This window comes from Poecilia mexicana, unplaced genomic scaffold (genome assembly GCF_051168715.1).
Source record: "Poecilia mexicana isolate PSO_F unplaced genomic scaffold, ASM5116871v1 scaffold_16, whole genome shotgun sequence".
NCBI classification, from domain to species: Eukaryota; Metazoa; Chordata; class Actinopteri; order Cyprinodontiformes; family Poeciliidae; genus Poecilia; species Poecilia mexicana.
This window is the reverse complement of record NW_028263385.1, coordinates 18,610,965-18,638,646: the sequence shown is the minus strand read 5'-3', so window position 1 is coordinate 18,638,646 and position 27,682 is coordinate 18,610,965. Positions and strand designations below refer to the sequence as shown.

Below are 27,682 nucleotides of genomic sequence, written 5' to 3'. Positions count from 1 at the left end.
TTTTTTTCCCCAACAAGAAGTCATGTTTATTTCAGCTACATATCATGTAACTCCAACATGAGGAAATAAAAACAATGCATTAACTGGAAAAAATAAAGTGGCGCTCTAGCAAGTCATTTACTTTCAGTGTGATTATTACTTTTAAGTTTGTGATATATTTTTTATGCTACAGAAGGTAATTTATCCATCAGTTGTAATGTGTAAATTGCAGTAAAGGCTAACAAATTCATGAGTCACATTTACTGTCTGCAGCCATCGGTTTTGTACTCGTCAATAAATTCATTGAACTCATTACAAGTACGTGTGTTTGCGGATTTTTTGCAGTCGGTATCTAGCGGTTTCTTTTCCACCCAGGTGTTTGATTCCAACAGATACTGCATGCTACGAAGACAGAAAAAAAAACAGTGTCAGTGTATTTAAAACTGTATTTTTATCAATACAACTTATGTTACTTACTTTCCAGTTAAGTCTTTAGTGGAACCATCTTTGCCCATAATCAGATACTGTCTTCCTAATTCTAGCTGCCCTTTGCACTGAAGCCTTTTGGCAAACACCCGAACACTGTTGGTTGTCACACGCAGGTCTCCATCTGGTAAACAAAGAAAATTATATTTCTAACCATAAAAAAGCCCAAAAAGAATTTAAAAACCTCTATTTCTTGCTCCCTTGGTTGCTTTGGTTGGTCACTTACGATATTTGAGGACGTCGACGACTTTAGTGCTGTACAGCTCAAAGTTGCTCTTAACAGAAATATCCTGGACTTCTAAAATGTAAGCTGGTATAAAGACACACAAATACAAATCTGAATAGTCTGTTATGGAAAATAGATATTTTAATTAAACATACCTATCACGGTTTTATTTGAAGTAGCACATGATTTAATATTAGATGTTTTTTTATTTATTGGATTGTGTCCCTCAGTAGATATAAAAAAATGATAAAAATGCAGCAAATCCTCAGAGTTATTTGCCAACAATATCCTTGCAGAATAGTAAATTCTTGTAGCGACTACTTACCATAATCCACTCGGGGGGAGAAGCATGCATATTCAAAACGAGTATTCTTCCTTATGTTTTTGAATCGGTTAGATTTGAAGGTCTCTTGTACTTTATGACAGGGTCCTAAAAAAAGCACACAATGACATTTGCAATCCATAAGTGAAACATGCTTAGCAGACGTAACATAGGTCCAGATGTCTTTTTCTTAAATTCTAGGATACATACATGTACTTTCTTCATGGAGCAAAACAGAAAAACAGGCAAAATGTGGTGCTAAAAACCTGTCCCAGGTCACAGATGCACAAAAAGTGCTTGTGGACTTAAAGAATCAGTACATGTGCTGCCTGATCATTTTTATTTCATGTTGGTTGACCAGAAATTATAGTGAAAGTCCAGGCGACAGTGTCCAGTTAAACCAATTAGACAGAGGAACTCCTTCATTCCAGCACTCTTTATACCCACATAAACATAACAATCAACCAGGTCTGATTTTAAGATGCCTTTTTTCATATCAGTTCAGAAGTGATTATGATTCTGCAATTCACGTTTAGGTGCTGAAATAATTTTTTGTTAATAAAAAATGGTAAAAACTGAGGTTTGAAAATAGTGATAATTCATTTTCACATTATTTTAGAAAAAAATGAAAAAGGGATTTTATGCATTTCTAATTATTCCTGTTGATGCCAATGATCTATGCATCCAATGGCATCAAATGTGTGAATAAAGAAAATCTGCATGTATGTAAGATAATCTGTTCTGTGAAACATTGGAGGACAGTAGCAAATAAAACAGACTCATAAAGGCTGAGGAACACAGCAGACAGGTCAAAGAGAAAGTTGTGGAAAGATTTAAAGCAGGTTTAGGTTATTAAATTATATCCCAAGCCCAAAAAGAGTTGGATCTCCACCCAAACCTGAGGGGCCAGAGCAGCAAAAACATATCAAAGTGATCCTTCTATTACACAGTTGTGTGGTACTGCATGTTGGTCAATTACATGTAAATTCAATTATATAATGGTTGTGTTTGTATAACATGGAAAAGGTGAATCGGTATGAATATGGTTAGATACTGCATGTGTTCATATTTTTGAAGTGAGTGCCTACTTTCTGCACACTGGCAAACATCCTCTGAGCACAACGTGGAGACCAACTTGCTTCTTCGTGAAGGCGAGTAGAACACGGTGCACTTTATATCTGCAAAGAAAAAAAAGTAAATTCAACATGGGTGACATTAAGAGATTATGTAAAATAGAAAAGAATATACTACCAGGTTCATAGTAATCATAGAAGACAGCTGGGGCAGGCTGCAAAAGGCCAATTGGCACCATCTGATTAGCAGTAAAGCTCACACATTCCCTGGTTTCATACAGCTGGAGGCAAAGAGAAAACCCATGTTACTACTGGACATCCGAAATACCCTGATTTTAACTTGATTTTAACCGTACCTTATTGAAGTACATCAGCAATCTTCCAGATGACAGCTCATAATGACTAATGTATTGCTCTGGGGGCTCTTTAAGCTGAGATGGAAACAAAAAAAATCAACTCTCAGAAAATAGAACATTTATTAGGGGTAACTACTGGATCGATTTTTTTGGTCTCTGCAATAAATAAGAACTTAAATACATGTGAACAATAAATAATTCGACAATAGGATTCTATGAGGCAGTAACTGGTTTCAACTTTATTAAATTGAATACACAATTTGATACTTATCTGTAAAATCTTGTGTTTGAGTTTATAATAAAAAAAAATAGGGGGAATTTGAACTGCAGATTAACCAAGTCACTGGTTTCCAATGTCTCCTAATTACTAAAATGAATTGAAAGTTAATAAAGAATCTCAGGTAGTTTTGTCCTTATTGTTTTTCAAAATATTTATCATCCTGCAGATGTGTATAGTTCACATTTTACATTTACAGTTAGAGGTTTACATCCCTTGAAGAAAGACTGGAGCAACATTTCTGGAAACAATTACTTAAGACATGTGTATGAAATTACTCTTTACACTGTTAAATGAGCGTTGAAAAAGAAATAGAACAACAAACCCTGTCCAGGTCTTCAATTTTCACTTCAAATCCACTAAGTAATGTGATGTCTGCAATGCCCATTCCAGTCATAGGGCTGTTTGGGTTATAACTAGGAGGAGAAAAACAATAAAAAAAATCTTCAAATTTTCTGTGTTTGTTCTGAGAAAACATATTTGACCCCTAGCAGAATATTTGCTGGGATTTCAACCTAGAATTTTCTTGCTTAAATGGAACAATGCGACCAACTGGACCATTGTGCCTGGCCAAAATATTATCCAATGTGCAAATCAGCTGAAGACAAAAAAAAAATACAGTGGTATGTCTCACATTTGATGCAAAACCAGACTAATAATCCTAGAGACTCTCGTGAAATTATTTTGTGAATTAAGCGGCATAGTCAAAGTCCAGATTTAAATCCGTTTAGATGTTTTAGAATGTACCGTAAAGAGGCTGTTTCTGTTTGAAACGCTGTCTGGCCTAAAAGAAAATGCACAAAAACTTGGCTCAAATGTCCTTCATGTCGATGTAAAAGACTCATGGCAGTAGTTGCAAAGGGATAATTGCTGTTGTTGCAGCCAAGGGTTTGGGTGGGAATTACTTTGATATTGATGCTAGTTTAAATAGCTTTTTCCCCCTGGTGAACTAAATCATCATTTGAAAACGGCTTTTTGTATTTACTTGGGATATCTTTTTTCTGAAAATGCTTGATGATCTGCAAAAATAGAAATCTGTAAAAATACTTTTCACAGTACCGTGTCTACAGTGGATGATCAACTAACCTGACACAGACAGTGTAAGTAACAATGCTGTCTGAATTTACATCATTTTCAAGGTCTCTTCTGCTTCGTGTGAGAGCGTCAAACCGGTCAATCGCTGATCGTGCTTCTCTGGTCTGCTTTCCCTCAGTAGCATCAAAGTCGTCGTAGTAGTCATAATTTTCTATGATCTTTTCTGCAAATACAGAGATATTGGTAAGCATAAAGTGTTATTGTTTTCTGTTAAAAGTATTGTTAAAAGGCTTACCAGTGTATTTGACTTTTCCCTCCACTTTAACACTGATATTAAGTTTGGAACAATCCTCCTCTGAGTCCAAGAGATGGTAAGCCTTCACAGTCTGCAAAATAGATTTTCTATAAATTACAGATATCATCCTGAAATACAGAAAAAGGAAATGAAAGCCGCTCACTTTCAGCTTGATATTTCCTTGTCCTCTCAACTCTATTGTAATATTTTTCCCACTGAGTTTCTGAAAAAAAATAAAAAAATTACTTGAGAAAGACATGTTAATTTGTCATTACTGTAAGAAGAAATTCTCTTTAATACCTGCAGGTCTGTTTCCACTTTTTCATTTCCGTCTTTCAGTTCAAGCCTAAGAATGTCATTTTTTCCTGGGACTGTGAACTCTGCTGTTACGTCTACGATAGAACCAGTAGTCTTTGCTAGTTCATATTCTGACAAGGCCTCCAGCGCCATGTTGGTGTCCTGGCCAGAGAGAAAACCAGCTAAGTTATCTTTAACTTGTCCTGCTTTTTCTGACCATTACTCAATGGATAATAACAAAAAAAGGATCCTAGAAACACTCTCCAAGAAAAGAGGACTATTACCTGAGTTGACCGGTAGCCCCCTTTATAGTTTTCTTGGCGGAGTAACCAGCAGGCTGTTAGGTTTGCCCAGTCAGTGTTGTTATTTTTCACTGCAGCTAGAAGAGCGTAGGCTGTTGTCTCAATTGTGATGGCATTCTGTCTTTCTGAATCGGTGCTATTTGTCCACATATAGCAACCATTCTCGTCTGATTTTTTTATTTTTAAGAATGCAAAGAAAAAGAACAAAGTTAAATTTTTGATGCATACCAAAAGTACTCTGTCTTCAATACTGGTTTAGGATAGCCAAAAATCCATTTTCTGGGAGCGGAGACATGAAAATATTATTGTCATATATTGATATATGAGAAAAAGAAAACATCTTGGAGATTCATTAAAGGTGTAGTCTGACTCACTTTCAGAAAAAAATAAAATTCCTGTATTTTCCGCACTATAAGGCGCACCTTCAATGAATGGCCCATTTTAAAACTTTATCCATTTATAAGGTACATAGAATAACCGTGACAGTTGCCACCCGTCCCGTATTGAACCTGTACGGTACCCGATTTGTTCCGTACTCTACAAATGTGGATGTGTAGTAATAAAGAAATGGTCCCCAAGTACTTTATATAGTAGGCTGCCCCAGTCATTGTTTCACTCACGGTGTTGCTGTTGCGATATTGTGCCCAACTGCTTTCTGGGTAACACAGACCAACCGCCGCCGCAGTCTCTGTCTCTCTTCCCCCGCTCCTCCCAAATGTATAGGGGCTGGTCCCTTGGTAACCCTATTCGAAGCACCCCCCGAAGCACCCTGGATGAATGTCTAAAGCCACTTTGTTGACATAAAGAATGTCAACAAAACAGTCCGACTCCGGTCGACGAGGAGAGCTTTCCGCGACTGGGCCGGGGCGTGGCCAGACGATGGTCACCCTTCTCCGTTCACACACAGCTTGTTCGTGGAGAATGTGGTGCTAAATGACCTGTAGACGACCTGATTCTAGATGGTAGGTCTGTCAAACTTTATTAATAGATTACAAACCAGCGTTCTGACAACTATCCCAGCATGCACCGTGCGCTTCTTCTTCTACGGGGGAAAATGAAGTCGGCGGCTGTTTACCGTAGTTGCTAGACCTGTTGTGGCTCAATATTGGTCCATATATAAGGCGCACCGGATTATAAGGCGCAGTGTCGGCTTTTGAGGAAATTGAAGGTTTTTAGGTGAGCCTTATAGTGCGGAAAATACGGTACATAATTTTCATATCTTCTTTCAACCTCACATTTGTTGTACAAAACATTTTATAGCGAGCAATGAATTTGAACCCTATACTCAGCATCAGTTTGATTTGACATGCCTTTTGTTGCCATTGATTGAAGTTTCTCCCATGCACGTAGCTGATTGTTCTCCTTTGGCTGGTCAACTGCTAGGCAATACGCTGTTAGAGCCACTGCATAGGTATGGCTCAGCTCTTCAAGTTGTGACGCAAGATATGTCGTTGCCTTTCTTATGGTTGCTTCCTGTAAAAAAAAAAAAAAAAAAAAAAAAAAAAAAGTTTGGCTTTATTACTGCTCTTTTTTTTGCAAAAGTGTTACTGATAGGGATTCTTTAAAATGTTGACGTACTGTAAAGCAATACAGAATACAATTATTTCTAATTTGGTAAAAAATAATTAATTGTATGCTTGATATAGTCAAGTATAAAATAAAACCAGCTTTAAAGTACGTTCTATTTCTAATGTGGATTCTGAAAGGCAAAAACATGTAATCTTTGAAAATCTCACCACTTTATTTCGATCTTCAGCTTTATGAAATGGAAGGGACCGGATCAATGCAAGAGTGATGAAAGCAGTCATGGCGGCATCTTGGTCTTTCCCTTTCTATATAAAGGAAAGCCATACCTTTCACTTGAACTAGTTTTTATTGAATTGCTTAAAGTTTTGTCAAATTTATACAGGCCCCAAAGGGGCTTACCAGGACATGTCTGTGTAACACAGGTTCTGGGTCTCTGAATGAGCCATCACTCTGCTGTACTGACATCAAGTATCTGACAGGGTAGTGAATTTCTTCTTCTGGTACAACTTTGAGCACTCGACCCCGCTCTCCATGACCATCTGTTTGACGCTCCGCCACCAGTGACAGAACTTTGACAACAAGAGCAGTCCCCCTTAGGAAAAACAAATACAAAAAAGAGTAAGAAGTGGGTCTTAAAAGTTCAACGATCTTTGCTAAAATTCTAGGTTTTTATGACCAATAAATAACATATCACATCAATGTGGTATTTATCCTGTAAAAATAACTGACAGGCATATGTTGTGGGCATCATTATTTAGCATTATTTTCATTTACCATTAGAAATGAAAATAATGTTAAATGATTAGGTTTTTAAACGATTACAAACACTACGGGTGAAACAGCACTTGTAATCCCAGTGTAGCACAGAGTCCAGATTCATCCTCCAGATCAACTTCAAAACCCTGAGATGTCTGATTGTGTACAGACAATGCAGACCAGGAAGTTGCAAGATTCTAAAGATTCAGGCTACTGCAGAGGAATACCTCATAATTAACAGTCACAGTTAAGGCTAACAGCAAATGAGAGAGTAATTTATTAATGTTCCCCTGCAAAATGTTTTTTAGTTGAATTTACAGAATAAATATTACACTCAAAGTTAAAAATGTTTGGAAATTATTTATCTTGAAAATGGGTAATTTACATACACATGGAAAGGAGTTAGAATAATTACTCACCAGTTAGTTGATTTCACAGTATAAAATCCTCGATAGGCTCCATCAGGTTTCTTAAATGTTAGAAGTCTTATATAGCCTGAAAATGATTTGACCATATAAGTAGCACATAAGTAAGTAATGCAATGCCACTGAACCCATCATGTTTACTGGCAACCCTCATAAAGATGGGAATAAATCTTAAAATAAACTGTGATTCCACACCAGTATGTTTTATTCAGTCAGAATTTCTGGTATTTTGACCAGCCTTTAACCTAGATACATTAACACAGAAGGGACAATCATGCTAAGATTTTTTTGTATTGAAATCACTGTTACCACCCAAAGTGGGAGCCTAACAATTACTATTAAATATTTTCTTTAGACCTAACCAGCTTAAGGTGGTCTATGATTATTTAACATTTAATCCATGTTTTCTTGAATTGCAGAAACAAGATAAAACTAAATGCTATTGCCTTAGCCACTTATCAAAAGACCAGAGGGCAACCCTGCAAAAGGCTTGGGAAAAATATATAAAATGTACAGCTAACTCTTTGGTGAAATGGTTTAGATCAAAGCATATTCATGTCCTACAATTATCTAATGAAAGTCCACATTTCATGTGAGAATATGAGGCTAAGGTGTATACTTTTGCAAAGCATTGGACATATTCTATGTATAAAACCTTTTATCTAAATTAGTTTTTTCTAGTGAGAATGTACTCTTCACAATAACTAAATATCACTTTTAATGTTATCTAAATATTGCAAAAAAAAAAAAAAAGTAAAAATTTTGACAAAACAAGAAGCATCAGGCAGGTTCATCACAAACAGTGATACTAGGTAAATAGCTGTGTGGTGTTTTCCTACCATGTTCAATTTTATCAAAGGCATCATCTCGGGCCCCAGCCTTTAGGTCAAACCACTGGTCACTCAAGTCAAGGTACCGGATGGCTAAAGTTGTTGGTGTTAGTCTCATCGTTGTCTGTTCTAAGCACCCATGGGGTAGTACGATGAGCGCCAAAACTTTCTCTGGAGAAAGAAGATTCTTAGCATATGATCCCCCAAATCCATTCCCTGTTGATGAGAGCGGTCAAAGATTTAGACGCATATCATTTCTGAGCTGAGCTGTATGTCTGAGCCCAACTGCAACCCACCTTCCATTGAAACAAATATATTGGAGTTGGAGTCGGGGACTGTGTTGTCTGGCACAGCTCCATCAACATATATAGTCCGTGAACTCCGCCCTGTTATGACAACGACGTGTGCTTAAAAACAAAAACTTTTACAACAACCAAGCAAGAATCGCTAAGAAATAACCAAAACTCACCATCTAAATAAAACACTTCTGTTTTTTCCTCTCTCTGCACTAATCCCTCAGTCTTCAACAAAATTAAGCAGAGAAACCAATTACTATGTGAGACTGGAAATCATTATATAGCAGAACTCTTAACCTCTTACCTTTACGTTTAAGTTTTTCTCCAATGCATCGATTCCGTTCTCCCTTCCAATGTCATATAGACGTATTTTAATTGGTATAGGACCAGTTACCATGGGGACAACTGAAAAGGAAACAAACTGAGAAGAGTGGTTCTTTACAGTGATTTCAGTGAAGGAGGTGGTGGTGGCGGAAGCAGGCGAGCAGAGGCCTTCAGTTTGTTCCATATGTACTGCAGCCTGTACAAATGCATGTGTAAAAGTAGAGCAATGTCAATTTCCTTCTAAACATTTTGAGTAAACGGTTTTCCGAAACAATTATTCTATATAACTTATTGACCTGTAAATCGTTTTCACCATAGTTGTAGATAACAGGTGAAATGGACAGTTGCTCAAACCTTTTCACTGAGTAGGGCAGCCTCAGAGACACAAATGACTCTTTGAAAGCCCTGAGCTCATGTGGCTTGACAACACACAGGCCTGAAACGAATAAAGCAAGGATATGAGTTTGTTTGGCAAATATTTAAAAGCTATTCTGAAAGAAAGTCTTCTTTTTACAGTCTGCTCTCTTACCTGTTTCTGAAGATAAAGTGACTACTTGAATTTCCCACGTGGTGATAGAGTCAGGGAGGGTCAACGTGTGACTGAAACATGTTCAGCAACATATACTTTAAAACACATTTTTAACAGTAGTTTTTAAAAAATGTTTTATAAATGTTTATGACAGGTAAATAATACCACTGATATAAGGACATCTACTTAGCTTGTACTGGACAAAGTGAACCTGAATTTATCATTTTGGGATTATAAATTGCAGTAGATTGCAACAGTGGATGTGATAAACTATTATATATACAATCCAGTATTATGCCGTCTTACCTTTTTTTTCCAGTTACCAAAAACTCTCTGAATTCAAAGCTTGGGGGAAAAAATTGTCTAATATACTGATTAGCAGTGTCCAAAAAGAACTCTTCAATGTCATCTGTTGTTGCAGCTAAAGGCAAAAACAAAAGTGCAATATTTGTAACAAGCTTCTAAATTATATTTGGGAAATGTCACTTCCTTTAATTCAAAACAGGGTGTCATCTTACTCCTTCCAAGTCCAATCTGAAGATCCTCTCGCATCTTTTTCTTCCTCAGCTTCTCAGCTGCAAGGCAGCACTTTAAGAAAGCAGCTGCACACATCTGATTTTTTTTCACTAGAAGGACTCGCCGCGATCTGGTCTCACATGTATTTTCATTCATAGGAATGTGAGAAAATGCATGTGTACAACAGATTTTCAGCTCAGCATCTTCAAACTCTAATGCTGGGAAAGAAAATAATATATATTTTGTATTTAGTATTGTTACAACATTTATCATAATATTATCAAAGCACAAAGGTTTGGCCTGAAATTTTACCCATTTTCCTCTTTTCTTCATTAAGGTCCACAGCTCGCCTTGATCTCACATTTTGTGGTCCACAGTCAAAAGCTGCACAAAAATATTGTTAAAATATTATCAATATACAAAGTCTGAATGAAAAGTCATGTTACATCTTTATTTAGTAAAAATAAATATTAGAATTTCCCAAAACAGAAGCAAATGGGAGGTGCAAGGTTTGAATGTACCAAACCAGATCTCTACCACCTTTCGGTGTTTTCACACCCAAGGTGATAAGTCTATTTAAAATGAACTTCTGTCCAATGTTGACACAACAATCGCAGTAAAGTGCGGACCAAAATATGTATATTTTTGTAGTTAGCACATATATGTGCTAAATTCCTTTCAAAGAAGCTGGGTTTTTTTTTTACAGTTCTTAGTCTTTGTTTCTCAAACTGTAGTCCCTGGACCACTGGTGGTTCACGGGCGCCCCCTAGTGGTCCGAAAGGTACTGTATGTAAACAACTGTTGATTTGCTTTGACGTCAGCGCACGACTCTACTATGGAGGACTAAACCCGACATAATAAGAAATAAAAGAATAAATATATAAATAAAAGAATAAATATATATCTGACGTATATAAATAAAATAATAAATATATAAATACAAGAATAAATGCATATCCGACATAATAAAAAAATAAAAGAAGAAATATATAAATAAAAGAAGAAATATATTTAAAAAAAGAAATATATTTCCGCCACAATAAGAAATAAAAGAAGAAATATATATTTTTGATAAGAATTAAAAACATAAATATATACATTTTTGATAAGAAGTAAAAGCATAAATATATATTCAGGATTAAAACCTGCATATTGGATTTGAAACAGCAACAAATGTTTAAATCACTGTTCATCATACTTTATTATAATATATTCGAACAAAATATATTAAATAAATTAAAGAGAAGTCTAAATCTCAATTGAGAGTACAGAGAAAGAACAATTCTGTTTGACATCAGAATCTGATGGTCTCTAAACCAGCCAGAATCTAATATGCAGGACTTTCGATTTTTGACAGTTCTTTCAAACTCATTTGTGCTCAGGCCAGATTCTCTTAACAGAAGTTTGAGACACAATCAGCAAAAAACAATTTCGTTTTTTAAACTGAATGTCTCAAGTCAAATTCCATAAACTATATATAGCAAGGATTGATAAAAGAGCAAGTTTTGAAACTCAATAGAAGGCCTATATAAAGCCACAAGCGTAGATTGCAATTAAGAACATACAAAATGTCACTTCGATAGGATTTATTTACTTTCTTACCTTGCCTCCATGCTGATTTGGTCTGAGAAGTAAAAGAAAGGCCAGCATCAATGAGCACTTCTGCTGGGTTAGAGCCTCCAGTATATTTACAGCCAAGGTCATATGAAGCCATGGTAGAAAACATCTGCAAAAGTAAAAAAAAAAAGGTATTTGAATTTCTATTTCTAAGAATTCCAATAATTTATATATAAAAAAAAACTTGCCTGCAGTGTGTATTACCTGTTTGGCTGTCAATTTATTATCAGCTTTGAGACCATAGAATGCCTTATCCACGGCTAGCAAAGCCACTTTAGCTGTCTGGCCATGTAAATCTATGTTCAGTTTAGTTTGTCTCCCTGGTACAGGCTGTCTGTCATGTTGAACCTAAGGGGAAGTAGAAATATTGTTTGTTTTATCAAACTTTACATGCAAACTTATAAATCATATATACTTCACAAAAACTCAAGTCTTCAGTTTATGAACTTCTAACAATTACTTGTCAAACATTTCTCACAAATAATGTAAGTTTATTGTATAGAAATCATCAAATGTCCTGAAATGGCATAAACTGGGTTAATGTTCTGTTTGCTATCTGTCTCTCTGGCCTCTTAACCGTTCTGTGTACTCACTGCGACTTTTATCTCGCATTCATCCCTGACATCGACCCACACAGAGTCGGCAATGATGTCACCATTGTTGCCATGATAGTAACCAATCAGACGGAAAGATGGAACCATATCAGCCGTTATCACCACACGGCCTACGGTGCGCGTACCATGGAGAAGTGAACCTTTAGTTATTATCATCCCACGGCTCAAAACCTGCAACACATGCAATTAAATGATAAATTATCAAACATGTCATACACTGAGAAAAATGATTATTTTTTCTTTTTATACATGCTACATGTCAGAGTCTAATTTTCTCACCATGTAATAAAGGTGTCCACGATGGTTTGGTACAGTTGGTGTTAAAAATGTTAGAGATAGTTCTTCACCCACATGGTAAACCTTGTTGGTAAGTGATATGTAAAGATAACTTTCTGTTGGTGATGAAGCAGGTTTAATAATTTGGCTCATTTGAAGACCACCTGCAGAGACCTGTAAGAGACAGAGGCTTAATGAGCAGCAACATGATGAGAATAAATGGTAATTCTTGTAACTGAGTTTGTAAATGCTTACATCAACTCTAACTGGAGAGGTAGGATTAAAATTAAAGGCAGAATACGCTCCCCCATACTCATTAGTGACGTCTGAAGCCTGATGGTTTGCTATGGAAATAGTTACTGGCACACCAACCGCAGGGGTGCCGTCGGGGTGTCGAACAACCGCCTATAAAAAGAAAAGGGGTGCAGAATGACCATAAAGAAACAAATGGATAAAAATAGAATAATCATAAGGGGAATGGCATGTTGTATTGTAATTAAAATGTTAAACTTTTGTCTCTCTCCAACTTACCACCACTTCAATAGGATATCGAGGAACATAATATGACCGCGTTCGAGACAGGTCTATGCTGTATTTATGAGGAACGATGGGAAGGTAAAGTTGTTCCTCTTGTACTTCACCATCTAAATAAGTAAATTCACACAGTAACGTCACTTTTTTCTGCACGTATGTACACACTGATATTCAATATGTCAACAAGTATCAGAAAAAATACTCAAAAAGATTCATAGTTTAATAACAAAATGTAAAGTCTTAATAAAAATAAAATACTCCCTCCAGCTACTCTAATAATTTAACCTAGAGTACATTAAAAGCACAACACATCCTACGTCACAAACACAATGTTTATATGTTTGAACATTAAATATATTGTCTTTGTAGTGTACTCAATTGAATATAGGTTGGAAAGGATTTGCGAATCATTGTATCCTTATTTTTATGTTTTACACGGCGTCCCAACTTCACTGGAATTAGGAACGCAGTCTTTGCTTTCTGTGTTAAAACCTATAAAAACACCATATAGTGTATCTAATTTTAAAAAAGCTTTTTCAGTGTTGAATCTGATATTTATCTTGCACTTGTGATTAGATTTAAACATTGTTATAACCTGATAATTCGTATGTAAAATTGGAAGATGCATATTTTACTCTGCCTTTGTGGTAATAAAAGTTTATTTTAAAAGTTACTTTGCTAACATATTTTTTTCCTTCAATTTCACCGTGATATTTTCTAAGCTATTCTGACATCTTATTTTTATTTCCTATTACTTGTTTTTATTGGACAAATAATATTCATCCAATGTATTCGAGTCACTGGTTGCAGTAATGGATGATAAAGTATCTTTAAAATAACAAGCACAATAAATGAGCTTGGTCAACTTAAGCTGAACGGATATTAGTGTTATAATTACCAAACACTTTTCCGTATGGTAATTATAATCTCCACACGCATTCTTTAGTTACATGTCAACAGGATTGACAAGACTTTTGGAACTGAGTGTAAAAGGTGCTGGATGTAGGACACTGAGGGTGTGTTTACTTTGAATGTTGGTGACAAATACTCCCACGTAAAGCTGAGATCCACTGCTCTGCAAGTCAGCGAGGGTTTGGTTCAGCTGTGTCCAATTAATGTCTTTTAGCTGAAGAGTAGCACTTCCTCTTCCATCTGTAATCTGTGAAATCAATTTTTATTGTTTTCAAATCTCGAACGTGCAAAAGCAGAAACTGTAAATAGAAAGTATTTTCCTCACCGAACCAGTCTTTTCCAGGCCACTGATGATGTGAGGTGCTTTTTGACCTTTTTTCACGAAACCAAACTGGCAGTGGAAAGCACCTTTGACTCTTTCACCATATGAATACCTAGAAAACAGAGCACAGAAAGTCTGCATAATTTGTATTTGTATTAGATATGTTTTAAATGCCTAGGATATGGTTAGGCCAAAAAGTTTATTGTCTCCACTTGTCAATTAGATTTGCTGTTGGATGACAATAGCAACAGTCAGTCAGTCAGTCCATCTGTGACTCCTCCTCTCAAAGGAGACTGTACAGCTGAAAACATATAAAATAATTCCATTTTAAACTACATTTATTGATAAAAGTATCTCAAAGACTGAAAACAGCCTCTTCTAATTAGATGTTTCACACAATACTCCACAAATAAGAATCAGATTCACATGCATTCAAACAAAATAATCATTTCTTTTTTAACTTATCTTTTATGATCTACTGATAGCTTATTTCAAGAGTTTCTGACTAGAATAGAATAAAATGCTCCTTAAGTGTCATTGTGATTTGTATTTACATTCATTCTTACAGTTTCTGATCATAATCCTGCAGAGTCAGAAAAAAATCATCAGTGGGATAAAAAAAAAAAAAAAATCATTTGAGCTCAATCAAGTTTTGTTGGAGAACTTTAGAAAATGCTTGGTCCGAAGGGTGAAGTGTGGGTGAAAGGTCAGATCCTGAGTGTGGTGGTCATAATATTATTGACAAAGACCATTTGATTTCAAAAGATAACCTTCTGCAGGAGCAAATTTACAATAATTGACACTTACATCGCTGAAATGGTGAAGTTAAACTCTTGGTCAGTCAACAAAATGTAACGTCGTTCTGTTTCAATGCTCACTTCAAAGCTCGGTAAAACTGTAAAAAGGACCAAACAATGTGACGTTTCAAAAGGTTTTTTTTTTATTTTTTTTAATCATTTTATATCATGTTGAATTTTTTAAATATAACAAAAATATGTTTGTGAATCACTCTGAGATACATTTCGTGATAAGATTTGTCTTACCAAACTTTTGAACTTTGAACTCTCGTACAGCAGCCTTTGCTTCATCATCCTCATAGTGTGCCGTGATCTTGAACGTGCCCGATCTACAGAAAGAATCTTCTAATTACTTCAGTTGATTCTGTTTCCATGTCAATGCATGTTTCACAGTTTATTGTAAGTCTCTTTAAACATACTCAGAGACACTCGGTATTGGGAAACTGCCTTTGAGAATCCCCTCTGCTCTCTTCAGGGTGTTCATTATTTTGTTTCCGGCAGCATTCTGTTCCAAGCAAAGTGCATACATTTTTAGTACAAAATATGTTTTGTTTTGAGTTTTGAGGGTCAAACACATCTACTCACAAACACTGATATGCAGACAGTTCCTTCATGTGGTCTAAACATGTGATTAAGAGTGAAAATCCTGTAGTTCACTGAAAATAAAATAGAAAATAAGAAATGCCGAACTTCTTGACTCTACTATGTTGTTGATGTTTTTTCAAAGTTATTTTTTTTTTACCTTTCTGTGTTGGGTTGTACATTGGCTGATCAGTTTGTATGAAGATATATCCCCTGTGGTTTGACACCAGGACCTTTGTTATTTTCCTTGCACGGTCATCGCTGACCTCTGCTACAAGATCAAGGTATGGTCTCTCTGAAGTTCGCCTCTTGCTTTGTTGCCATGTCTCTCTGTCTATCTATAAATATCCAAAGAAAACAAGCTTGGTAAATAAAATTATTTTTCTACATTTTTTGAATGTAAATAAATGTTCATACCATTAGCTCAACAATGTTCATGTCCTCCTCTGTTGTACATTGTGTCTTTTTCTTTTCAGACATAAGCATCCCTTGGTCTTCCAGGTACACACTCACAGCTTTGTTGAGGTATTTACCTCCCATCTGGACAAGCACTTTCTCTTTGACACCCACATGAAAGACACTGGGGGCTGAGATGAAGAATCTGTGCACAAATTGATGAGGTTTAGTTTTTGTTGTATCCTTTAATGGCATCCTTTTGCGTTGCCTGCATTCAATGCATGCTGACAAACAATTGTAGTGCAACATATTTATGCATTTTTAAAAATAATAGTATTTAGGCAATATTTCACAGACAAAAAGTTACATGGAACGGCTGTTATGGAATTATTGTTCAGATTAATTGTGAACAACAATTTGCATAATAATATTGCATGAAAATAGATAATTATAATTTCATTTACCTCTCGCCCAATGTGTCCTTCAGTATTGAGATCAAGAGAAGCAGTGAAACCAGAGACCACTTCATTTTGCAGCTCTGTTACTCTTCCTGCTCTGACGGAGGCTTTGGCATAACTGCGGTTTTATAGGTCTCCCACCCCTTTATTTCTCAATCACTGGCTCTCTCACATTGCCCTCAACCTTTTCTTCCCTTCTGAGAAAACTTACTTTGAAATGTCTTCTGAAGAAATGTACCACTCAGATAGCTGTCTATTCTTGACTATACTAATAGGCAGCAAATAATTACACAAAAATATTATATGAATGAGAAGGTAAAGGGAAAATTGCTTATACCACACTTTGGTTTCTGCATTCATATTCATTAGAAAGAGAAACATCATTCTGTAGCACATGTTGCAAAAGATAGTGGATTCTCTGGCTTTGAAGATGGGTTATATCACTCTTTGGCTCACAGTGGGAAAAGTGTTTACTTAGGTTTCACAATGTGTAACCCTCCTCTCATTGGTCATTGCAAGTGAACCAAATTTCCCCCAAACCATGTGATTTCCAAGAAATCAAGTGCTGTCTATTTGTGCATGAGTTTGTTTAAAGAAACAAAGTGTTGTTTTAACAGGACTTAAGAAGAAGTCTATCTGAAATCTCTAGCTACAGCTAATAACTTTAACAGTTATGTATTTTACTACAACTAATAAAATGTGAATTCTTATCCAAGCAAATCATTCACACTATTGAAGTTTTGTGCTGTTTGCTGTTATTGCAGCCTATCTCTGCCCTCTTCATATGTTCTTTTATGGTTTACATCTGCTTATCATTGCAGCGCTACTGATGGGTCTGGTGCCTGTCTCCAGCAGTCATTTGGCATAAGGTAGGGAACACCCTGGATTCCTCACCAGTCCATTACAAAGCAACACAAAGATGTACAGGATAATCAACCACATACACACAGACTCTCTTCCTAGGACAATTAAGTACAAGCAATTAATGTGTTAAGAAAGTTGCAGAACTACAGGGGCTACAAACGTCTCATCCCTCATGTGAAGCCACACCCGAATCTGCGACATCAGACGCGTCTTTTCTGGAATAACACGAAGAGAATTGGACTGACAATCAGCTGCCTAAAGTCCACTTTTCAGATGAAAGTCATGGTTACATTTCATCTGGAAATCAATCCAGAGTCTGTAGGAAGAATAGAGGCACAGAATCTATGTTATTTGGGTGCCATGTGATCTGCTGGTTTTCTATGTTCTACAGTAAACACATCCATCTACCAGGGAACTTTAAATTAGTCCGTGCTTCTATTCACAAGATTTTTGGAGAGGTGATAACATTTTCCATTTGACCACACCTGACCACACTGCCATACACACCAAAAGCTGGTACATATGTTGACCATGTTGTTAGTAGGCTTGGTAAACACCATGCTGGCCTGACCTCAACCTAACAGAGAACCTATGGGATGTTTTAACAATGAAGATGAGAGACACCAGACCCAACAATGCAGATGACCTGAAGACCTTCAAAGCAACCTGGGTTTACGTTACACCTCAGCAGTAAATGTAAGCTGATGTCAGGCCCAATTAATTATTGAATGCATGGAAATGAACATATTTTAAGAAGTATGACATTTTAAAGTCTGATGTTAAAATATAATATTTTTATAGCTCTTATGCAACATTCTAGCTTTCTGGGATGCTCTATTTGAGATTTTCATTATCCTCCATAAGCTAAAAGAATCCAAATTACAAAATAAAACACACTTTAATATATTTCACTCAATGTAATGTAGCTCTATATTACATATGTTTCTTTTTTTTAATAACTGAAAAGAAATATTGCACTTTCTTAGATATACCCATATGTAGCCCAACACGTCTCAAGTTGAACCAAATCAACTTGAGACGTGTTCCAGTGAAATAACCAAAAGTGACTTTTTTTAAAAACTAGTTTTAAAGCATTAAACTTTAATGCTGATCATGAAATATGAAACCTCCGGTACAAACTTTGCTGGGACATTTTCCAATAGTGCTCTCTTTCACTCTACTACTACAGAGTAAGTTTTTCTCTGTTCATGAGCTGCGAGGGAAGAACAAAAAAGGCATTACTCTGTTCTGGCAGCCCTTCTACGAGAATTCATCCAGCTAGTTGTTGCCTTAACTTCAGAACAGATGTTATTTCTTGAGCAGTATTGATCAACTTCAAAAGCTGCTGTAGGACTGGCCCAAGAGGACAATCCTGGAGTTCTGCATCTGAGTGCTTATTAAGAAAAATGAAAAAAAAAAGGTTTTTTTTTTTGTTCTTGACACTCCAAGTAAAAGAACAAATTCCCCTATTCTTGCAGATGAACATATTGGCCTCAACTTACATGTCCATATCTGTGTTGTAAATACATTCTTGTTGAGATTTGATATCTCAGGGCTATATACTCTACACCTTATGTCTTAATTCTTCAAAGTTACTCACAGCATTTTGTGTTTTAGACTAAAAACAAAGCAATCATGTGTTCTAAATGTCCTCAAATGGCGACTGTGCAAGCATCAAACAATAAAAACACAGAGAAGCTTGCTCCAAAGTGTAAAAAAAGAAAAATTAAATCAAACAAAAATTTCAAGCCATGATTATTCTTGACAGTTTACCTGCTATTTTATTACAATATAAATCCAGAAATTGGCACTACAAACCTTTTCAGCAAGAACTTTTCAGGTTCTGATCATACATATACATAACCCATCAATTTGAATGTGTGTTGATGTCTGCGTCAGTGCTGTGGATGAGAAGGGAAGTCGCTGGGAGAGTGGAGCATGATGTCCATCCACAACTCCTGGATTTGGAGCAGCAGTACAAGAATTGCGTTTGGACAATCAACACCAGACTCCCAGTCAAACTTAGGATGAACAGGAGGGACGTCAGAGTTGTTCCACTTTGCCAGATAGCTGATGAAATTGAGACAGATGTGGAAATGAAATTATTATGAAATATGTGTGCATTTTTAAAGGTTGTTTAAAATGTTTAAAAATCACAATCCATAATAGTTTGCTTTGTTTGAAAATAAACAGAGGCAAGATTTTAAAATTTAACAGAATTATTAATTTACAACTTCATAGAGAAAAGTTTTTTTTTTTTTTTTCAAAAATCCAATACTTACATTTTCTATTAACAATGCAGGGATAATAGTCCAAAGCCAGAAGACATTTAAATACTGAACTCTGTACTGAATTGGTCTGCTGTCTGTCCTGCGGCCATCCTCAGCGGCTGCTTGTTCAGTTTGCCTTTCAGTGCCTTCTTTTCTATCACTTCCCTACTAGCCATCTCATTTCATGCAGGACTGGGGTTTCCAAAGAGACTGGGGTTCAATGGAGACAATCTGCTGTTCTTCAATTAACATTGAGAGCAACAGAAGGAAAAAGCAGGGAGAGGGACAGACTCGGAGGAAGAGCAAAAAGAAAGATGGGTTATATTGATTTATGGAGATTCTATGGTTTTTGGGATATTTTTATTGTACTAATTAATTTAATTATTTATAACTTTCAACTTTTCCTACGACTATTATTGAGCAAACACAGAAGGTAATTTAATATTTCATGAAATTTCTTTGATTCCAAATGTTTCTTTTTTTTTCTAATTTAACAACATTTTCAATTGTAACGCAGGTCTTACATTACATTTTTTATTTGTGATATCACATTGAACCCAGTTGAGATAAATAACATCTAACCGTGATCTACAAAAATTCAAAAGGTGTGACCAGTGGCTTTGCATGGTGAAAAGTGTACACAAAAGGGTGTGGCGTGGGAATGTCCTCAGGGGTCAGGAGTGACGGTGGAAGGGTCAGAGGTCAGAGGCAGCTGGACAGCACACAAGAGGAGGTGCTGGTGAGAAGTGGAGGAGAGGGAGAAGTCCAGGACTGAAAGACTGGACCCAGAGGGACGCGTGGGAGGCTCACTCACCACTGCATATTTGGAGAGCGGATAATCTGAAGTTTAATGGTGCATAATAATAGAGAAGTGACACCACTTTCTTTGCATATGCAAAATGCATTATAGCAGGTGTGTTATTGTGCCTTTAGCCGTAAGAAGTATAAACCCATTCAACAAATGTACTTCAATATTGCTGTGTATTGCTAAATACTGATACTATTCCATTATGCTATTTTGGCAATACTTTTGGTATAACTTATGAAAAATATTAGAAATTTTCAAAAATCCTTGTTATCACAAAGGAAATGTTGTTGGCTGGTGATTTAAGCTACCCTTTATTTTATTTTATTTTTTTCACATTTTGTCACAAGTTAACCTTAAACTTTTATATACTGTATTTTGTTGTGATTTTATGTGATGGACCAATATCAAGTAGTGCAACTGTAAAATGCAAAATGAATTTTGGAAAAGAGAGCTAGAGGAAAAAGCACACCACACTTTTCCACATTTTTATTTGCAGACATTTCACTTTTCCTCCATCTAACAAATATTGTTTGAAACGCTCTAACAAAAAATAATCCAACAAGTCTTTGCTGCAACGTGACAAAACATAAGTGAAAGAAACATAAATACTTTTACAAGGAACTACATGTGACCATTTAATCATGATCTACAAATGTAGAGTGGTTACACAGTACAGAGCACAAGGTGTGGAATGTTGTGCATGGTTTTTTACGCCACACCTTCTGTGATCTCTCTGATTGCTTCCAACATGTGCCAGCATTAAATTACAGACAGGTTCCACTGGTATGTTGAGTCGCTCAAAAAAAAAATAATCAAGGAAGTCTGCAATGTTATTAAAGACATGAAAATAAACATGTACTAACACAAATACAACAATTCATTCATTAGCAGTAAAAAAAAATAACATTTTGTAATTGAAACATAAAGGTTGTGAAAAAGGTCACTGATAAAAAAAAGTGCAAAGTACTTAAAAATATTATTTTCTTTGTTATCATAGCTCTGAGTAACTTTCTGTGTACTTATGGTGTATCGGTACGCTCTGTTTTCTCTGTAAGCACTCCTGAGGGCCAGTCCCTTGACTTTGATTTCAAGCAGACGCTCTTGACAGCCAGATCAGGAGGTCAATATGCAGATTTTCACCCCTGAACAAGAGGTGTAGCGCCAATCAATTTTCTCACATTACTCTTGCTACGTACGTCTGTGAATCTGCACACCCATGCAACATTTAGTGTGTTCATATTAATTTAGAGATAGACATGAACAATAGCAGAGGATGGTGTATTTCACCCATTCATGCACGATCATAATACCTTGTTTGTAATTCAGAAATGCTAAATGTTTGGTGTTTTACATCTTAAAAACCTTGCAAAAATGCAATTCAGAACCAGCTTCATGATCATTTCATCACTGTCTTCACTGAAAGTGTCACTGGCAATCCACTCTCAGTTACCACAGGTCTGGCAGATGAAATTCAGCTCCTGTGTTTCTGGCAGACTGACCCACTGCTGCCTCCCTGTGGACTTAATGGCTGCACTCTCGCCACACTGAGTTGCCCTTTCTGGTCCTTCTCCTGGCTGCCAATTCTGGTAACAGCCTGCAGTCGAGCTGGTCCAGAACCAAAAATTAAAGTTACAAGTGTAGCGTAAGCCAAGCCACACGTGAGGGGACATAGAGCTTCTTGCCTTCTCAGCCACTTTGTCTTGAATGGCTTCACTGGTAATCTGAACCAGGTCGACATAGTGCTCCCTGCAGAAGCTCAAAGCTGAAATCCATGTCATATTTTTCTGGATTAATATCAGGCCGTCTTCTGGAAAATATAGAATATGGAATCAGATTTTGGCAAAGTAAAATTAAAGGCACATGGGTTTGTGAAACATACCTGAGTAAAAACTGCTGACAGTCGAGATTGGAGCTGGTGATTGGGTTGTTGTTTGGAATGATGTTCCGGTCTGAGCTGTTGGTGTGAAAACACTGTTTGTTATTACATTCACAGTAGTGTTCTGGAGTGGTTGTTTTGGTGTTACTTCTGTACTGTTCAGCTGAGGGATTGGAGGATGTGAAACAACCTCTGTGGTGTTAAGTCCAGCTTCTGTTAATGGTGCTGGAGTGGTAAGATTTTGCGGTGGTGCTGTTGCTGTTGATGTCATTGTTGGCATTTCTGTATTTGTACTATTAAGATTACTGGTTATGGGATGTGAAACAACCTCAGTACTGTCAGATGTAGTCAATCCAGTGGCAGTTGATGGAGTCGGTGTGCTAACATTTTGGAGTAGTGGCGTTAGTGTCATTGTTGGCATTTCCGTGCTTGTTTTGTTGAGCTCAGTAGTTGTGGGATGTGAAACAACCTCTGTGGTGTTAGATAGATTTGGTCCAGTGCCAGTTGTTGGTGTTGGGGTAGTAACATTTTGAGACGGTTGTGTTGTTGACATTGTGGGCATTTCTGTGTTTGTATTGTTAAACTCAGTGATGGTGGGATGTGAAACAACCTCTGTGGTGTTAGATAGTTTTGGTCCAGTGCCAGTTGTTGCTGTTGGGGTAGTAACATTTTGAGACGGTTGTGTTGTTGACATTGTGGGCATTTCCGTGCTTGTTTTGTTGAGCTCAGTAGTTGTGGGATGTGAAACAACCTCTGTGGTGTTAGATAGATTTGGTCCAGTGCCAGTTGTTGGTGTTGGGGTAGTAACATTTTGAGATGGTTGTGTTGTTGACATTGTTGGCATTTCCGTGCTTGTTTTGTTGAGCTCAGTAGTTGTGGGATGTGAAACAACCTCTGTGGTGTTAGATAGATTTGGTCCAGTGCCAGTTGTTGCTGTTGGGGTAGTAACATTTTGAGACGGTTGTGTTGTTGACATTGTGGGCATTTCTGTGCTTGTATTGTTAAACTCAGTGATGGTGGGGTGTGAAACAACCTCGGTGGTGTTAGATGAAATCAGTTCAGTGATTGTTGATAATCCTTCAGTTACATTGTTTTGCTGCAGTGGTGTTGTTGTCATAGTTGACATTTCAGTACTTGCATTGTTGAGCTCAGGGGTTATGGGATGTGTACCAACCTCTGTGGTGTTAAAAGTAGTTGGTCCAGTGACAGTTCTTGGTGATGGGTTGGTAGCATTTTCAGGCATTTCTGGCGATGTCATTGTTGCCATTTCTTTATTTGTGCTGGTAAGTTCAGTGATCGGGGGATGTGAAACAAACTCTGTTGCCGTAGATGTAGTCGGTCTAGTGCCAGTTGTTGGTGCTGGCTTGGTGTTATTTTGGTGCAGAGGTGTTGGTGTCACTGTTGGGATTTCTGTACTTGTGTTGTCAAGTTCAGTGATCGTGGGATGTGAAACAACCTCTGTGTGGGTAGATGTAGTCAGTCCAGTAACAGTTGATGGTGCAGGGGTGGTAATATTTTGGAGTGGTTGTATTGGTGCCATTGTTGGTATTTTTGTATTTGTGTTATTGGATTCCGTGGTGATGGGATGTGAAATAACCTCTGTCATGTTAGATGTAGTAGTAGTTGATGGTACTGCGGTGGTAACATTTTGAGGTGGAGGTGTTGTCATTGTATGTGTTGTATACGAAGTCAGTCCAGATATAGTTGATGGTTCTGTAGTGGTAGCATTAGTAATCTGCTGTTCAGTGGAAACCAAAGTGGAATTAAAAATTGTTGCACCTGCGTGAAGTGGAGGAGTTTCCATATTAGTTGATGCAGGGTATGTAGTTATGCTCTGTGTAGTTTGTAAGCTGGTGGTTGTTGGATTTGTTGCTGTAAATGTATGAATAGATAGATGAATCATGCAGCTTTGTTCTGTTTTGAGGAAGATTTAAAATTTGCTCATTCAAACTTTAACAGAATTTGAGTGACAACTTTGCTTAAATAATACAAAAAAGAGAGAAAACAACATACCTGTCCCACAAATGACACTGTGTCTGTTATTGCAGTTCTGAGTGGACCACTTTCCATTGTTTCCTAAGTCAGCTGTAACACAGTTGCCATTGCTACCATAGTTGGGTTCATTGGCATCCCAAAAGCGGAATGATGAGTTACTGCCACCCGACCATGTCCACGGATCTTTGAAAAGGCCAATCCACAACCTTTCAGAAGTGGATATGTTGCGGACTGCTTTATTTTCCTCTGCTGAGTGTATTGTAACCAGATCAGATGAAAGGTTCCAGCAATGACTGCGAGCATCCCTCCACGATTTCTTAACCTCAACAAAGATGTAAGTGCTGACATCCCCAATACCTGGAAAAAAAAGAAGACATTGATGCTTTGAATGTGTTATTCTCATCACTCATTTCCAAGTGCACCAAGTGATAACTGGGAACATCATTGTAAAGTTTTATTATTATTTATTATTCCAGTATTTTAACTTAAAAAAAAGTACAATTTATATATAGGAACAAATTATTATATGCAAAGCATTTGATAATTATACATTACAGCTAAAGAGAGCCCAAAATGTAGTTTTTCCAGACACTTTAATGTAACAGGAGACCAATAAAAAAATGCTTAGTGCAGTAAGATTATGCTATGGCCCATACAATCAAAGGAAAAACTTTTTACTTGACATCTGTCGAGAATTGTCTGACTACAGCAGACGGCCATTGATGCCTTGCAGAAGGAGGTTGGGTGTGAAAAGGTAATTTCTGAAGAAATCAGAAGTATTCATTCACAGAAAATGTGATAAAAAATTGAATGTGAAAGGACAAAGTGTGGTAAAGGATTGTGTGCAAGCAACTGGAATATTGTCAGCCTTAAGTGTATTGTGAAGTAGTCCTCATTCAAGAGTTTGAAGGGGATTTGGCGTGGACTAAAGCTGGAGTTAATGTTTACAGACATGTCCAGGACAAGGACTTCAATTGTCATTAGTTATGTTTAGGCACTCCTGAACTCTAGACTTTTAGAATGGTCTTATCTGAACTAAGGAAAAAAAAAAAGGATGCAGCTATTACTCCATTGTTCAAAGTCCTCTTTTCAGGTGACTAATATGTTTCTTCTTATTTGAAAAGCCAAGAATCTAAAAGAAATATGAAGAGGTCCACAATTCAAGTTGCTAGAAGTCCAGTGTAAAGTCTACACTCAGTCATGATTTGGGTAACTGTGTCATCTACTAGTGTTGATCTAGTGCTGACTTGATAATGATTTTATCAAGTCCAAAATCATTGCAACCATTGATTAGGAATTATTTGAGCTTACTTCCCTCTGCTGAAAAAACTATGGAAATACAGATTTCATTTACTAGCAAAACATTGGTACACGCTGCCAAAACTTGCTTTAATGACCAAGGATTACTTGACTCACCTGAATTGAATCCCATAGAGAATCAAAGAAGTATTGTCAAGAAGAAGAAGCGAGACATCAGACCCAAGAATGCAGATGAGCAGCTATTATAAGACCTGGATTTCTTTAAACTTCCAGCAGTGCCGCAGGCTAATTGTCTCCATGTCACATCACAGTGATGAAGTAATTTATGCTAAAGAAACCCTGAACAGGTACTCGGTGAAAATACTGTGCAGTATCTCAACATACTTTTATGTTATATTCAAATTGTCTGACAAACTGATTTTTTTTTTATCAACTGTAATCCATAGACATCAATATCAACAAATAAGTGCTGAAATATATCACTCTGTGCAAAATTAATCTAATGAATATATGAGGCCATGTCCACTGGGAGACAATTTTAGGTGCAGCTGCAAGCATTTCTTTTTTATCATTTAGGCTGTGTGTCCACACCGATGCAGCAACTTATGAGACTGGAAATGATCATTTTTGAAACTAAGTTCCAGAATGGATAAATTTTCAAAATGTCGGTTCTATGTTTCCATGTGGCAATATGAGACACTTTGTTTGTTTGTTGATTCATTTGTTCCATCACTTTATCTATCCCACATGTGCCTGTCTCTCATAAATAACAGACATGGTGCCTTTTGGTGTGTTTTTATTGTCTTTGTATGGCAGTGTTTTAGCGCCACCAGCATATCAGTGTCAGTAGAGATGCATTCTGTCATGTGGAGACACATGTTTTTTCCCAAAACATTTACAAAAATTCACCATGCTCATCTCCATGTGTTCAGGGCCTGACTTTCATTTAAAAAAAAAATCAATTAATGGATTTAAAATTACTGATATTATCATTATTTGAGATAGACTTTACCATCACCTACCTTGGCAAACAAAGCTCTCTGGAGTTCCACAGTCATTTCCAATCCACTTTCCATTTTGATTCATTACTGCACATGCTTCTTGTTCGTTATCCTGTGGTTCTCCAGTATCCCAGTTTAAAAAGCTTGTTCCTTGATCAGACCCAGTCCAGTGCCAAATCCAAAGGTCTCCAACCTCCAGTCCTATCCAAATGTTACTACCAGTTGGCAAAACTGGCAAAACTAAACTGAGCATGATATTAACTTCTGCTAAATTGTAAACAGTGGCTACATCAATATTCATGTTTCTACAGTAACTCCTTGCATCGTCATACTTCATCTTCTTAGTGGTTAGCTGAAAGCCTGAAGATTCCAGCGGAGACATGGAAATCACTGTGAAGAGTTAAACAATAACTTTAAAACCGAGTAACAATCACAAAAACTGTATCATTTGTACATTTGCATTGTTGTTATTAAAAATAAGCTTTTCATCAATATGACTACTTCTTCAATATTAATATCTTAAATAACCACATATTCTCTACCAGGAAAGCAACAAACAAAACCCGTTTTGTACTTACCTGAGGTAATAATTAAAAACATAGTTGAAGTCCTTCTAGTTATTAGCCATATTTCAGTCATGATGAAGGTTCACTTGGGTTAAAAAAGATCAAGTAAAAAATGTCGGAATAAAACCATTTGCTGCTCCTATCAAAGGGTTCTGGCATGCAGCTTTAAGCAGCAAAGTGTCGATAGTAAGAATGCCACCTGGTGTGTAAGAAGATACTTTCCCAGGAACTACTTGAAGCAAAAGCAGTTTGTCAAGTTTCATTCTCTTATACATACAGTGGTATGTGGTTTGTTGAGATGAAACAACGCCTTCTTCTGGCATTAGCTGCATACTTATTATAAACTAAAATGAACACATTAACAGATAAGAAAAATAGAACATATTTTAAAGGAACATGTCACATTTGGGACTATTTTGTAATTACAAGCTTCTGTTTACATTTTTAAAAAGTAAAGTATGTTTTAACATGAAATTGCGTGGAAATTTGAACCCCAAATTAGATACTTTGGACGTGGAAGACTTCTGTAAACAAAATAAGTGGTGTAAAAACACATTGTGCAATATATCCATTCTCTCAAGGAGGGGAAAAGAAAAGACATTCCAGCTACTATGAAGGTGTGGCCGTTATAAAACGTTGCTTAGATTGACTACAGACTGAACAGTGAGCCATAAACAGAATAA

At 36.7% G+C, this 27,682-nt stretch overlaps 2 protein-coding genes across 4 annotated transcripts; both read right to left on the bottom strand.

Annotated features, from left to right (window-relative positions):
• c4b (complement C4B (Chido/Rodgers blood group)) lies at positions 1–27,163 on the bottom strand. 2 transcript variants are annotated; one of them, XM_088013582.1, is made up of 43 exons: positions 27,012–27,163; positions 26,455–26,823; positions 16,366–16,390; positions 15,923–16,106; positions 15,666–15,843; positions 15,509–15,579; positions 15,343–15,428; positions 15,170–15,252; positions 14,934–15,021; positions 14,130–14,238; positions 13,919–14,051; positions 12,890–13,002; positions 12,614–12,763; positions 12,362–12,532; positions 12,062–12,253; positions 11,673–11,816; positions 11,454–11,577; positions 10,164–10,235; positions 9,854–10,069; positions 9,642–9,756; positions 9,336–9,406; positions 9,103–9,242; positions 8,787–9,002; positions 8,656–8,707; positions 8,483–8,572; positions 8,196–8,402; positions 7,351–7,426; positions 6,575–6,767; positions 6,385–6,480; positions 5,959–6,121; positions 4,631–4,815; positions 4,350–4,508; positions 4,213–4,272; positions 4,050–4,140; positions 3,806–3,977; positions 3,045–3,135; positions 2,443–2,517; positions 2,265–2,367; positions 2,102–2,191; positions 1,017–1,121; positions 692–775; positions 457–589; positions 1–381 (listed from the first exon to the last, which is right to left on the bottom strand). In XM_088013582.1, exons 1-43 carry the CDS (start codon positions 27,070–27,072, stop codon positions 240–242), a joined length of 5,478 nt encoding a protein of 1,825 aa, XP_087869708.1. In that variant the 5' UTR covers positions 27,073–27,163; the 3' UTR covers positions 1–239. The 2 variants fall into 2 exon arrangements, with proteins under 2 accessions (XP_087869708.1, XP_087869707.1); XM_088013581.1 differs by lacking the exons at positions 26,455–26,823; positions 27,012–27,163 and having other exon boundaries at positions 16,366–16,498.
• On the bottom strand, positions 20,773–23,948 carry LOC148155051 (uncharacterized). 2 transcript variants are annotated; one of them, XM_088013583.1, is made up of 2 exons: positions 22,181–23,948; positions 20,773–22,108 (listed from the first exon to the last, which is right to left on the bottom strand). In XM_088013583.1, exons 1-2 carry the CDS (start codon positions 23,844–23,846, stop codon positions 21,744–21,746), a joined length of 2,031 nt encoding a protein of 676 aa, XP_087869709.1. In that variant the 5' UTR covers positions 23,847–23,948; the 3' UTR covers positions 20,773–21,743. The 2 variants fall into 2 exon arrangements, with proteins under 2 accessions (XP_087869709.1, XP_087869710.1); XM_088013584.1 differs by having other exon boundaries at positions 20,773–22,105.
• Positions 27,164–27,682: the final 519 nt, after the last annotated feature.

Excerpts from the sequence above, each read along its gene's own strand:
- LOC148155051 (XM_088013583.1), bottom strand. The coding sequence starts at position 23,846 with ATGACAACACCTCCACCTCAAAATGTTACCACCGCAGTACCATCAACT. Across the intron at positions 22,109-22,180 it reads TGTCAGCAGTTTTTACTCAG|AAGACGGCCTGATATTAATC; the intron begins GTATGTTTCACA and ends TATATTTTCCAG.
- c4b (XM_088013582.1), bottom strand. The coding sequence starts at position 27,072 with ATGACTGAAATATGGCTAATAACTAGAAGGACTTCAACTATGTTTTTA. Across the intron at positions 15,580-15,665 it reads GTACAACCCAACACAGAAAG|TGAACTACAGGATTTTCACT; the intron begins GTAAAAAAAAAA and ends TTTTATTTTCAG. Across the intron at positions 6,768-7,350 it reads ACTGTGAAATCAACTAACTG|GGGGACTGCTCTTGTTGTCA; the intron begins GTGAGTAATTAT and ends GTTTTTCCTAAG.